Genomic DNA, 13,834 nt, shown 5'->3' on the forward strand with positions numbered 1-13,834 from the left:
CCCCTATACTTGAGCATTTCTGGTCAAATATCGTCTACTCCTGCTGCCTTTCCACATTTCAGGCTTTTGATGGCTTTTTCTACTTCAAGTATGGATATCTAGTCCTGCATGCCTGGTCAGTGTTTTTTTACCACTGTGCTGTCATCACTGCTTGTGTCTTTTAGCAGTTTTTCAAAGTAATTACTCCATATTTCAAGGATATCTTTTTCTCCTGTTTTCACACCTTTATTTTTTCCTCCATTTTTTCTTCATTTCTGAGCTTCAACAACCTCCAGAATATCTTGCCACCTTCTTGATATTTATTTTCTATGTTCTTTTCAAAGTCCTTCCATCACTTTTGTTTAGCCAGTTTTACACAATGTTTAGCTTTCGTACACTTGTCTCTGTATTCTCTAAAAGCACAAACTGACTTATTTGTGCTGACAGTGATGACAACACAGTGGTAAAAAAACACTGACCAGGCATGCAGTAAGGACTACATATCCTTTTTTCTTTTCCTTCACTGCCTCTTTAACTTCCTATGTCCACATTGGAGTTCTGATTTTTCTATCCTTGCATACAACCTCACCACATGCCTCTCTGGCTGAGTCAATCAGTGTTTTCTTCAGGGCTTGCCACTGATTTGTCCAAGGTTTTGGTTCCTGCTCTCAAACTCTTTCATTTTTTCTTGAATAATATTTGTGTTTTTTAGTCTACAGTTCACATCTGAGAGCTGCTCAACTTTTATTCTCTTTAAAACTTTCTTACATGTTCTTCTTTTCAAAAAGAAATTCAATTTTATTCTGCTCAAGACTAAATGGTGATCACCTTCCAATTTCAAATTCTCTGTACACTCTGGTGTCCTGCACCATTGAGAAAACATTACTATCAACAACAACATAGACAATGAGACTTTTCTTATTCTTTGCCTCTTCTCTCCATATGAATTTGTGCACATTTTTATGTTGGAACATGAACCAGTCCATGTCCTGAACAGAAATCCAAGAGGTATTTGCCATTATTATTAGTTTTGCTCTTTTCTCCAAATTTTCCCAAAATATTTTTGTATGTCTGACAATCATTTCCTACTCTGCTATTTAGATCCCCAACTAGGATCAACATTTCCCTTTTCGTTGTATCAGTTGCTTTCTCTAAAGCCTCAAAAAGTTCCTCCACTTCTGCCTTAGTAGAATCTTCTGTGGGACCATAGGCACAAATAAGTCTCATTGTCCAGTTCCCCATTTTCATATTTTCCCACATCACTTTACTTGAGACTGCCTGCCATTCCAAAAGATTAAACTCGTATTTTGTGTTGAATACTGTGGCTACTCCTTTTCCTTAATTGTCATAGCCTTAATATAACATTTTGTATTTATTGCTTAGAAAGATCTCACCAGTTTTTGTCTTTTTTCTTTCAGTCACCCCTATTATTTCGACCTGGTACTTATCCAATTCCTCAGATAGCTCCATTTTTTTGCCATTCATTTTTTTATGTTAGTACCGATCTTGAAATCTGGTGATGTTGAGTTGGGGTAAGTTTTAGGATTTGTTCCAGTATCCAATTTTTCGCTCTTTGCCCTGGTTTCCTGGCGAAAACAACTAGGGCATTATTTAACTGGGTGATGCCTCAGCCTGCATGAAATTCTGTCATGCTGTACCATCATTTGAAATTTTGGTTTAAGCCAATAAGAATACAATTTGGTCGGCTAAATCCATAATTGCCAGCCCATCCTTGTCCATTTAGTATCCAGGTAGATACCTAACAGGGTGCACAACGAGAAGGTGAGGTTTGGACCCTCACCTTCTCGTGGTCAGAAGGTCAGAAGCCCTGGTCGGTTCTCTGCATTCCTTTGAAGGCTATGTAGAGGTCTCCTCCCAGTTATATAGCTTTGACCCTTAAGCACCCCATATATATATATATTTATTTCTTATTATACGAGCATCTCCGCAGAATTCAAATACTCCTTGTGTGAAGCCTAAACTAACTGTTATTCACACATTGCCTATCATATCTCTGAACTTATTCACCAACATGATACTTATGACTGCCTCTGGCAGCACATTCTACTCGTTTACCACTCTTCATCCAAAAAAAAAATCCACTCCTTTTACACTTTTACTATATGCTCTCTTATATAACTTTTAGTGATCTCTGTTTCTCATTTTATTTCCATTGAGATTTACACATGATAGCAGATATAAAATTTTAGGATTAGTGTTAACATTTAATAAGCCTGAGTGAAGTATTAATGGTGCTACCTGCTTCATGCTATCTTACTATACACGTTACTTTGAAGCAGTTGGATAAATTGTTATATCATCAGTCCATTGCTGGATGAAGGCCTTTTGGTCTTTTCAAGACTGTTAGTGGCTTTTCTTGGTTTGTTTCTCCCGAAAATCTGATTTCATAAATCCATCTTGATGTGGTCATCCACATGCTCAGTTTTCTTCCCATAGAAATCCAGTACTGATTTTGTCTATTGTTAATCTCATCTTCAAGCAGTTTTTCCAGCCCATTGGCACTTCAGGTGTTTCACTTGTTCAATATAATGGCATATTTTGGTGTGAGTTTTTATCCAGATATTCATTTTATGATCTAGTCTTGTGACACTGAGCATAAATCTTTACATACTAAATTGTGTGATTCTTTTTTTTTTTTTAATTTCCTTTGTATTTGGAACACCAGGTGGTTGTTTGTTGGTAGGCTTCTGTAAGAAGCCTTAGGATTGAGAAAAGGTTTTTTTTTTTGGGGGGGGGCAAATTAATTGTGGATTTTTTTGTGTTTGTGTATAGGATTTGCTGTAGAAGTTGTGCACTTGCAGTATTTATAGTGGGTAGGCTTGTTTATAAAATCTTTGAACTTAGAGTGAAGTATATTGACTGGCAGTGATGTAGTCAAGATGGCTACAGATTTGTCTCTGCTAGAGATAAATTTTGATTTTAGTTGTTTTGGAAAGTGTGAGAGGTGCTACATGTATTCGTTGCACTGTCAATAAATTATGGATTTTTAAATTGGATGAAAAGAGACTAAGTGTAAGTTGTGACTTCAATGTGGAGTTTATGGGCACTAACATTTTTGACTGAGGGTGATAGTAGCAAGAATGTAATGAGAAGAATCTTTACTCATCTTATAGCAAAGAGAGAGAGAGAGAGAGATACCGTGTAATAGCAGCGAATGTACGAGGGTTGCTTGAAAAGTTTGGTAAATTTCCAATAGATGGTGACACAATTCGTTCATTCATACCAGTGTTGGTACATATAATGTTTTTCATGACCCCTGGCAAAATTTTAACTATGTGCTACACATAGTTCTCGTTTGACAAACATTTAAAATGACTGTGTTCACATTTTTCATAAAAATGGAGAAAAATGAGTTTTGTGCAGTGATAAAAACACTTTTATTTGAAGAAGTGGACGGCTGCCCAGATCAAAGCCGAGTTAGATGCAGTTCATGGGGGGACTCTGCACCAGCATTAAAGACTATTTATTTTTGGATAAATGAGTTTAAACGTGGTCGTAAGTCCATTGAAGATGAAGTGTGCTCCAGATGCCTGACTGAAGTCACTATGAAGGAAATGATTGACAAAATCCATGGTATTGTTATGAAAGACCGCCGAGTGAAAGTGCGTGAGATTGCCGAGATTGTAGGCAGCTCAACTGAATGGGTGTATAATATCCTTCTTATCTATACATTGATATAGAGAAGATGATTGTTCCACTGTATAAGGCTAGTTAGGCCTCATTTGGATTTCTGTGCACAGATCTAGTCACCTGGCTATAATGGTGATAAAGTAAAACATTGGAGAGATTGCAGAGGTGAATAACTAATGCTGTATTCTGAAATGTTGAATATAACACAGATTAAGGGATTGTGTCTGCCAGGCTTGAGAGATAGGAGAGGTGATATGAATGAAATGTATAAGTTGGTGAGAGGAACTCATCAGATATATACAGGGGAATTATTGCATAGGGTAATGGATGATGCTAGAATGAGAGGTCATCCCTGAAAAGCATACATACTCTTAAACAACCGTGTAATCTGAAAAACATCAGATTACATGGTTGTTTAAGAGATATTTGTGCCATGAGAGGTTTCTTTAAATTAACATGGAAAAACCCAAGGAATGGATACTATTTATTTAAGGCCATATATTTCAGCCTGAATATTATAATCCATCATCATTGGCAACAATAATTAATTACAAATCACAAATTATTTGTGCTCTACTTTGTAATTACTATTGTTGCCACTAATGTGCAATATTCAGGATGAAATATATGGCCTTAAATAAATAGTAATACTTATTCCTTGTGTTTTTCCATGTTAATTCAAAGAAATCATATTACATGGTTGTTGAAGAACACACTGACAAACTAGGACGGAGGGTATTATTCCCCTTTGCAAGAGTTTAAAAGGCCACTTATGGACTATTGTGTACAGATCTGATTACTTACCTAGATTCCATAGAGATAAGAAAGTGGTGGAGAGGAAGAGGCAAGTGATTGTGGCAGGTCTATGGAAGGCTTCTTATGAGAATAGTTTGGAGATCTGTCAAGTATCAAAAACTAGCTGATAGCAAAAAAGAGGAGACATGATAGAAGCATATAAGTTAATAAAGAAGTTCTTTAGGATTGACACTGAAGAAGTTTTTTTCGACATTACAGACATAATACAATTTACAGACTCTCTTTAGAAAGGGAGTCTGTAAATTCAAAGAGTGTGGTCAGCAAAGGTGGGAGGACTAGGTTTTTGACTTGGAAGGTCGTGAATAGCTGTAATTGTTTTGTTAGTGAATGAATTCAAGAAGAAGTATGATTGTATGAATAATGAATCTACTGACTCCATGGTGATATCTATATAATAATTAAGCTGTCTGAAAATGGCAGTTGATTGCTTTAATTGGCTGCTTATAACATAAGTCATTCTGCATCACTATAAAACACATTTCATGTGTTTTATAGTGAGAATGGCAGTTGTGTTTAGTCTATAATTATTACTAACAAAAAAACATTGAAGGGAATACTGTCTTAATTTAAATTTGGAATCAGTGTTAAAAAAAAAAAAACACCAATGCCTGAGTGTTGAATTTAAGTCTTTTTCGAGAAATGACAGATGATTTTACTGAATTTAAGGCTAGTGCTGTGTAGCTCACTATATTCAAGAAAAGGATAAATATGACTAAAGTTTTATTTTAAAGTTGATGTACTGGGGAGCAACAACACTTAGGAAGCAAATGATAATTGCAACCATCATGCACTTTTGTTTATGGGTTACAATTATCTGAGCTGTTGCACCTCAGTAGGTGCAAATTAATCTGTAACTCTGAAAAACCTTTGGAAATTATACAGTATGGCAGTATGGGAACAGTCAAAAACATTTACATTCTTGCAGAATGTAAAGGAACAAAGCAGATGACTTGCTGTTGAATAAAATAGTAAGGAAATTCTTCTCATTGGTCAACAGTTTTTTTTAACTGAAATTAATCAGCCTGGAATCCAAAAAAATGTTACATTTCTTGTGAATAATTGAATGTATTCTTTGCACATCCTTCATTAGAATGTTACAAATATGACAAATGGTACTGAGCTTAACAATTATGTTTTTGTGTTATTTCAGGAAAATTTGTCATTCCATCAATATCAAAACTGCAAGATTTAATTGAAAGTGCGTGGAGGCAAGGTTTTGATCCTCAGGGATGTGAGCAGCTTGGTGGAAGATTAGCAAATAGTAGGAAATGGATTGGAGCCACAGAAGTAGTAACATTTTTGTCTTCATTTCATATTAGGTAGGTAATGAGCCAATAACAAAAATATAATAAATTTAATATTGCAATGCCTTTTTTATTTCACAAACTACACATTCCTACCAGAAATATGTATACGTGTTCAAGGCTTCTGAGCCATTGTCTAGTCTTCACCTTCCCACAGTATTTCTCACTTGAGAAGTATCCTAATGGGTCTCAAACAAAGATGTTCTAACCAGCTGAGATTTAAGTAACCAAACTGTATGAAAAATGACATTCATTAAATTAGGTGAAATAAATGATATTATAGTTGTCTTTTGCCTGATGAAAACATTGCTATAACTGAAAATAGTTAAGTTTGTTGTAGTAATAACTATAAGATAATTTAATTCAGACAGTGTGTATGGGGAACATCTGTGACATTGAAAACTAAATAAATGATGTTCATAAATTTCAGAATGAGGCAACTATTTGTGATTTTATTTAAAGGAATGAAAACAAAACTGAAAATTTTTTTTATCATTATAAAGGATAATTAATTGACATTAAATAAAAATCAAGTCTGCTTTTTTTTTTTTGTGGCAGTGTAAACACAGCAGAGAAGAAAATAAATCTAGATATAAGATAGCATTTTAGATGTGGGAAAATGACAGAGTGAATAAAATACTATTGATAAAAGCATATAAAATCTCTTCTATATATTGACTAATCCTAATGCTTTATAACAGGCATGCCCAGTCCTACAGCCTCTGGGATGTGGACACTTTCAAACTCTCCTGCTAACTTATATTGAAATTCAGAATTTTTGCAATAAGTCTTATATATATATATTTTTTTTTTTTTTTTCAATTATTTTCACAGTCTGAAATATTCATTTTTTAACCAAGTGGAAGTAAGATTTTTTAAATTTATTTTTTATTTTAAGAGAATTACAAGCAAAATTGACTTCTTTAAAAATCATTATACATTTTCTGTTATGGATGCACTTGCTGATCTGCAATTAGAATTAATTGATCTCCAGAATAAAGGTGTACTGAAGACAGTTTACAAAGAAAGTTTAAATAATTTACATAACTTTTATAAACTTACTGGAGTCACAAAAAAAATTCAAAGCAAATACTTGTCATTTTTTGGTAGTAGATACCTATGTGATCAAATTTTCAAAAACCAATTTTAAAAAAAATTTAATTACATACAAACACCAAAAAACAAAAAAAAAAAAACATACCTTGGGGTGCTTAAGGGTCAAAGCTGTATAATTGAGAGGAGACCTTCACATAGCCTTTAAAGGAATGCGGAGAACCAACCAGGGCTTTTAACCTAATGTCCAATCCTCACCTTCTCGTGGTGCACCCTGTTGGGTAACCACCTGGATACTGAACGAACAAGGATGAGCTGGCAATTTGGGATTTACCCGATCAAATTTTAATTCTTATTGGATTAAACCAAATCACAAAATGATGGTACAACATGACAAAATTTCATGCCGACTGGGGCGTTGCCTGGTTAAACAAGGCCCAGAATGTTTTCACTAGGGTGAACAGCGAAAAGGCAGCTACTGGAACAAATCTGAAAGCACACCCCAACTCAATATCACCAAAGTTAGAGATCGATGCTATCAACATAAGAAGCCTGAATGGCAAAGAAATGGAACTAGCTGAGGAATTAGATAAGTACCAGATCGAAATAATAGAGATGACTGAAACAAAAAAAGACAAAAACTGGTGAGATCTTTCTGAGCAATAAATACAAAATGTTATATTCAGGAAATGAAAATCAAGGAAAAGAAGGAGTAGCCATAGTATTCAACACAAAATACAAGGCTAATCTTCTTGAATGGCAGGCGGTCTCAAGTAGAGTGATGTGGGCAAATATCAGAAATGGAATTGGACAATGCGACTTATTTGTGCCTATGGTCCCACAGAAGGTTCTACTAAAGTCGAAGTGGAGGAATTTTTTGATGCTTTAGAGAAAGCAGCTGAAACAATGAAAAAGGAAAAGTTGGTCCTTGTTGGGGATCTAAATAGCAGAGTAGGAAATGATTGTCAGAAATACAAAAATGGGAAAATTTGGAGAAAAGAGCAAAGCTAATAATAATAGCAAATACCCGTTGGATTTCTGCTCAGGACATGGACTGTTTATTACTAACACCATGTTCCAACATAAAAATGTGCACAAATTCACATGGAGAGAAGAGGCAAGGAATAAGAAAATCACTCATTGACTATATTATGTTGATAGTGATGTTTTCTCCCTTGTGCAGGACACCAGCGTGTACAGAGGTTTGAAATTGGATGCAATCACTATTTAGTCTTGAGCAGGATAAAATTGAATTTCATATTGAAAAGAATGACATGTAAGAAAGTTTTAAAGCAAATAAAAGTTGAGCAGCACTCAGATGTGAACTGTACACTAAAATACATAAAGATTATTGAAGAAAGAAAGAGTTTGAGAACAGGAACCAAACTTTAGAGATTCAGTGGTAAGCCTTGTAGAAAACCTTGATTGATTCAGCCAGAGAGGCATGTGGTGAGGTTGTCTGCAAGGATAGAAAAATCAGAACCCCATGGTGGAAAAGAAAGTTAAAGAGGAAAAGAAGAAAAATAAGAAGTGAAGGAAAAGAAGAAAGCATATCAAAGGTTCCTGGCAAATAAGTCAGCTTGTGCTCTTAGAGAATACAGAGACAAATGTAAGAAAGCTAAACACTGTGTAAAACTAGCTAAACAGAAGTCATGGGAGGACTTTGGCAAGAACATAGAAAATAAATATCAAGAAGGTAGCAATATATTTTGGAAGTTGTTGAAGAAGCTTAGAAATGGAGAGAAGAGTACTGTAAAAGGAGTTAGAGATGATAAAGGTGACATGAAAACGGGAGAAAAAGATATCCTTGAAGTATGGAGTAATTACTTTGAAAAATTGCTAAATAAAACAAGCAATGTGACCACAGTGGTAAAAAACACTCAACAGGCATACAATCAGGAATACATATCCATACTTGAAATAGAAAAAAGCCATCAAAGGCTTGCAATGTGGAAAGGCAGCAGGAGTAGATGATATTCGACCAGAAATGCTGAAGTATTGGTGGTATAAAAGTCATGCAGTGGCTGCACTGCATAGTTCAGAAGGTTTGGAAAGAGGGAAGAATTCCCAATGATTGGAGTAGAGCTCTCATAGTACCCATATATAAAAAGGGAAATAAAACTGAATGTGAGAATTACAGAGGTATTTCTCTATTGAGTGTTCCTGGTAAGATTTACGCAAGTATACTTGAGAAACGGTTAAGGAGAATTGTAGAAGAAAAGCTTGGTGAAGAACAAGCCAAATAGAGACTGTCAGGATCAGAGCCTCACTTTACAACAAATAGTGGAGAAATCATGGGAATATAACAAAGATCTATATTTGAGTTTTGTAGATCTGGAAAACGCATATGATAAGGTGCCAAGAGAGAAGCTATTCTATACGCTACAGTTATATGGTGTCAATGGGGCATTATATCAAGCAATACTTAGTCTTTATTTGAGTTGTAAGTCAGCAGTTAGGATTGAAGGAAGTACAAGAAGAAGGTTTAATGTTAAATCTGGTGTGAAACAAGGATGTACATTATCCCCGTTTGTTATTCATTATCTATATGGATCACATTATGAAGGAATGTGGTATTAAACATGATATGAAAATTGGAGATGTTAATGTCAGCTCTTTGCTTTATGCGGATGATGTTATACTTCTAAATAAATCCACTACAAGTCTGCAAGGTTCTTTGACGAAATTGAATAGCTGTTGTAATAGATATGGTATGAAGGTCAGCAATAAAAAAACAAAAACAATGAAAATAGGCAGAATCGTTGAAAATGTCAACTGTATTGTGAACGGAGAACCTGTGGAACAAGTAAAACATTTCACCTACTTAGGCACGATTTTTAGTGAAGATGGTAAATTAAATATGGAAATAGACAACAGAATCAATAAAGCTGGTATAGTAGGAAGTCAATTGAATAAATTCATATGTAATAAGAGAGAAATTAGTCAGAACACTAAATTGCTGTATACAAGACAGTGTTCAAACCAGTTTTAACTTATGGATCTGAGAGCTGGGTCAGAAGTAAAACACTTGACCAAAGACTAGAGACCACAGATATGAGAGTCCTGAGAAAGATTAGAGGCGTGAACAGATGGCATCAACAGCAATATCGTATTTAAAACGAGGATATTAGGAAAGAACTTGTCATGGTCAGCATCCAGGAATGCGTTAGCAGAGCTAATCTCAGGTGGTATGGTCACTTAAACAGAATGGGCATGGAAAGATTAGCAAAACAAGTGTTCTCTGCCAGGTTTGCAGGAAAACGACTCAGAGGAAGACCAAGATGTAGGTGGATTGATACGGTACAAAGTGCCTTAGACGATAGAAATATAAGATCTGATAATGTTGGAGTCTTGACAAGTAACAGACTGATTTGGAGGAAAATTGTAGATAGGAAGTTAGTAATGACGTAAATTTTTCATGTAGTACTATCATATTTTGTACACCCCTTGAGGGTACATGGCAGGAATTTGATGATGATGAATACATAGTACTATCATATTTTGTACACCCCTTGAGGGTACATGGCAGGAATTTGATGATGATGAATACAAAACCAATTTACATACAAACACCTTGAAGCAATTTTATGAATATCTAATTGAAAAAAAAATACAAGCACAAGCTCATTATTTTCTTTATCTAAATATTATAATAAGTTTGTTAAATTTCTCATTCTTTATTTTATGATTATTATACATATATAAATTCTGCTTTTTTTTGTTCGCTCTATCACCTCTTTGGCATTTATGTTTTTACCCCTCTCCAGTGTACAATTATTTATGTAATAAATAACATAGTGTTATATAGAAAATTCTTCTCTAATGCCTTTTGTTCCCCAAAGTAAGGAGGCAGAGCTCCTTTAGCCATAACTTTTTACTATTGCTGATTTTCTTGATGTGAGGTTAAAAACCTGAGTTTCTGAGAGGAGAATACCCTATTTGCTAATGCCAGATCTTGGGAACCTGTCATCATCATCAAATTCCTGACATTTACCCTCAAGGGGTGTACAGGATATGATAGTTCTACATGAAAAATTTACATCATTCCTAACTTCATATTAAATTTTTTCTCCAAATCAATTTGTTACCTGTCAAGGCTCCAACATTGTGAGATCTTATATTTCTATCTTCTAAGGCACTTTTTATCGTATCAATCTACCTATATCTTGATCTTCCTCTTAGTCCTTTTCTTGCCAATCTGCAGAGAACACTTGTTTTACTTATCTTTCCTCTCCCATTCTGTTTAAATGACCATACCACCTGAGATTAGTTCTGCTAGCATATTCCTGGATGCTAACAATGTCAGGTTCTTTCCTAATATCCTCATTTTTAATATGACATTGCCATTGATGCCATCTATTCACGCCTCTAATCTTTCTCAGGATTATCATATCTGTGGTCTCTAGTCTTTGGTCAAGTGTTTTACTTCTGACCCAGCTTTCAGATCTATAAGTTAAAACTGGTTTGTACACTGTCTTGTATACAGCTAATTTAGTGTTTTGACTAATTTCTCTCTTATTACATATAAATTTATTCAGTTGACTTCCTATTCTACCAGCTTTGTTGATTCTGTTGTCTATTTCCATATTTAATTTACCATCTTCACTAAAAAATTGTGCCTAAGTAGCTGAAATGTTTTTCTTATTCTATATGTTCTTCATAATACAGTTGATATTTTCAGTGCTTCTGCCTATTTTCATTGTCTTGTTATTGCTGACCTTCATACCATAATATATCTATTACAAGTTATTCGCTTTAGTCAGGGAATCTTGCAGACTTGTAGCAGATTTATTTAGAAGTATAACATCATCCACATAAAGCAAAGAGCTGAGATTAACATATTCAATTTTCATATCAGGTTAAATACCACTTTCCTTCATAATGTACTGGGAAAGGTTGGTCGATTGGTAGAGCTTCTGCTACTAATGGCTCGTAAGTTGCATCACTCCCTCTTTCTCCTGTCTGCTAGCATGTGCATTCCAAATATCAATCTCTCATAATCTGTCATCCATACCCTCGTATCCATGCAATTAGTATCATATTCATTCCCCTTTGCTTCAACTTAAGTAATAGTTTTCTATGGGGTATTCTGTTAGATGCCTTTGCAAAGTCCATCAGTATCATGATGTAGCTGTTTTCTTTATCCAATTCTGCTGTCACTTTATCATAAAATGTGAATAAATTACTAAGGCAAGAACCTATCTTTCACACTGCCATGCTGTCCTTTATAGAGTATCTTATTCACCTATTCCTGAATTTTACCTTTAATGAACTTTTCCAATACTTTAACCACCACTTCTGATATATTAAGTCTGCAGTTTGCTATGCAGATGTCATTCCCATCCATTCATATCTCACTTATTCTGGCAATGATCAGCAAATCAGTTTTCTTCTTCTTATATTTGATACTTCTGGCAGTTGTTAAACTAGCATTGTGTTCATTTCTAGGTCTATAACCAATCCTGTGGACACTGCTTCTCAGATGAGATTTCTCCATTTCATCTTGGCAGTTGTTGTATATCCCATAATTTTCACAAGATTCATATACTCTCCATGCATTCCTCTTCATATCAAGCACCTGTTCATGGCAGAGGGGACCTCTCAGTGATTGTACTGGTCCTTTTCGTCCTTATTCTTTCTATGCTTTTTCTTCCCATGTTTTACCTTCTACTTTTACTATTCTGTGATGGTGGTCTGGAAATCAATAGCTTGCTGCTGTGTGGTAAATCTAGAAAGGAATATCCTAGTAATCTCACATTACTTTGGTGTCTGCTTTGGCAAGATAGGCAAACCTGGATCCCAGCCAAGATCACTCAGCTAGTGGACTTCCCTGCAGGGATCACATTGTTGCACTAAGTCTCCTTCTCCATTGTACAGGATCCAAAGCTTGCTGTGGTGCTAGTATGGCGTACACTGCCATCTCTGATGTTCCACTTCAGAGTGCGGTCGTTGCGTGATGGCATGTGTGGCTCTGTGGTGCATGGGTAGCTCAGATGTGCTGATCTAGCTTTGTCCTAAGAATGAATAATGTTTTCTTCTCTTGTTTATTAGGGGCCCCTCAACAAGCCTAAACTAAGTGCAGAAACTATTGGAACATTAACATACAATTAATACAAAAAAAAAAAAATAGGCTATATTAGGGACACCAAAAAATACACCATTTTTTTAATCTTACATTCAACTTGGAATTGTCCACTTGAAAAAATGTCACCCTTCTTCATCCATAAGGGTTTGAAAATGTTCGCAAAATCTCCAAAATTAGTGAAGAAACTCATTAGGAGATATTCTTATTGAAACAGCATCAATGACAATCTGAAAAACTGTTTCAAGCAACGTCTGTTGGGGGGAATACCAATCTTTGTCCCCCCCTCCCCACAAAACTTTAAACTTTTCTAGAGACGTAATATTGGAGACACTCATCTTGATGTTCATGGTGAGGAAATCTGCTCCAAAATGAAAGACCAAGAAGTGACAGTCATGAGGAGAATACTCATACATAGAAATAGTTACCTGGCTACTACCAGGAATATCATCCTTACTTTCAAGACACCCAAACCAACATCCTTGAAAGCAGGATGTTGAAACTGTTCATGATGCTCTACATCCCAAACTCTTTGTGCTGCTTTAAATGTCAGAAGGATGGTCATTTTCACACTACCTGTTGTGGCTCTGCCATCTGTGCCCAGTGTGGCAGTAAAATCATGAGAACAAAGACTGTATGAGCAAAACTCCAAAATGGCTTAATTGTGAGGGAGATTAACCAGCGTACTCCCACCTATGTCAAAGATAGAAGGTTGAAATGGTGATCCGAAGCATTAAAACCAAACAGACCATTCCTTTTCAGAAGGCAAGGAAGCAGTATACCACAAAAATGGCAATATCTAGTGGTAAATCCTCTTATGCTGAGAAGGTCACTATAAAATGTGTCAGTAGGAACCTTAACTATGTCAGTCTCACTTTCTCACAATTACAACAATCCTGAACAGTCTGATTTGCCTATTGTCTCTTTAGAGCGTATCAGAGAGAAAAAT

At 35.4% G+C, this 13,834-nt stretch overlaps 1 protein-coding gene across 1 annotated transcript in view; it reads left to right on the top strand.

Moving 5' to 3' along the window:
* Positions 1–13,834, top strand: part of LOC150096002 (zinc finger-containing ubiquitin peptidase 1-like) — a 245,689-nt gene that overhangs the window by 119,049 nt on the left and 112,806 nt on the right. Inside the window, exon 5 of the mRNA XM_090409263.1 lies at positions 5,597–5,765. Within this exon, the coding sequence (XP_090265389.1) occupies positions 5,597–5,765 (169 nt within the window). The remainder of the gene's footprint in view (positions 1–5,596; positions 5,766–13,834) is intronic.

This window comes from Typopeltis vanoorti, chromosome 19 (assembly GCF_054136105.1).
Source record: "Typopeltis vanoorti isolate ZY-2024b chromosome 19, IOZ_Tvanoo_1.0, whole genome shotgun sequence".
Classification (NCBI taxonomy): Eukaryota; Metazoa; Arthropoda; class Arachnida; order Uropygi; family Thelyphonidae; genus Typopeltis; species Typopeltis vanoorti.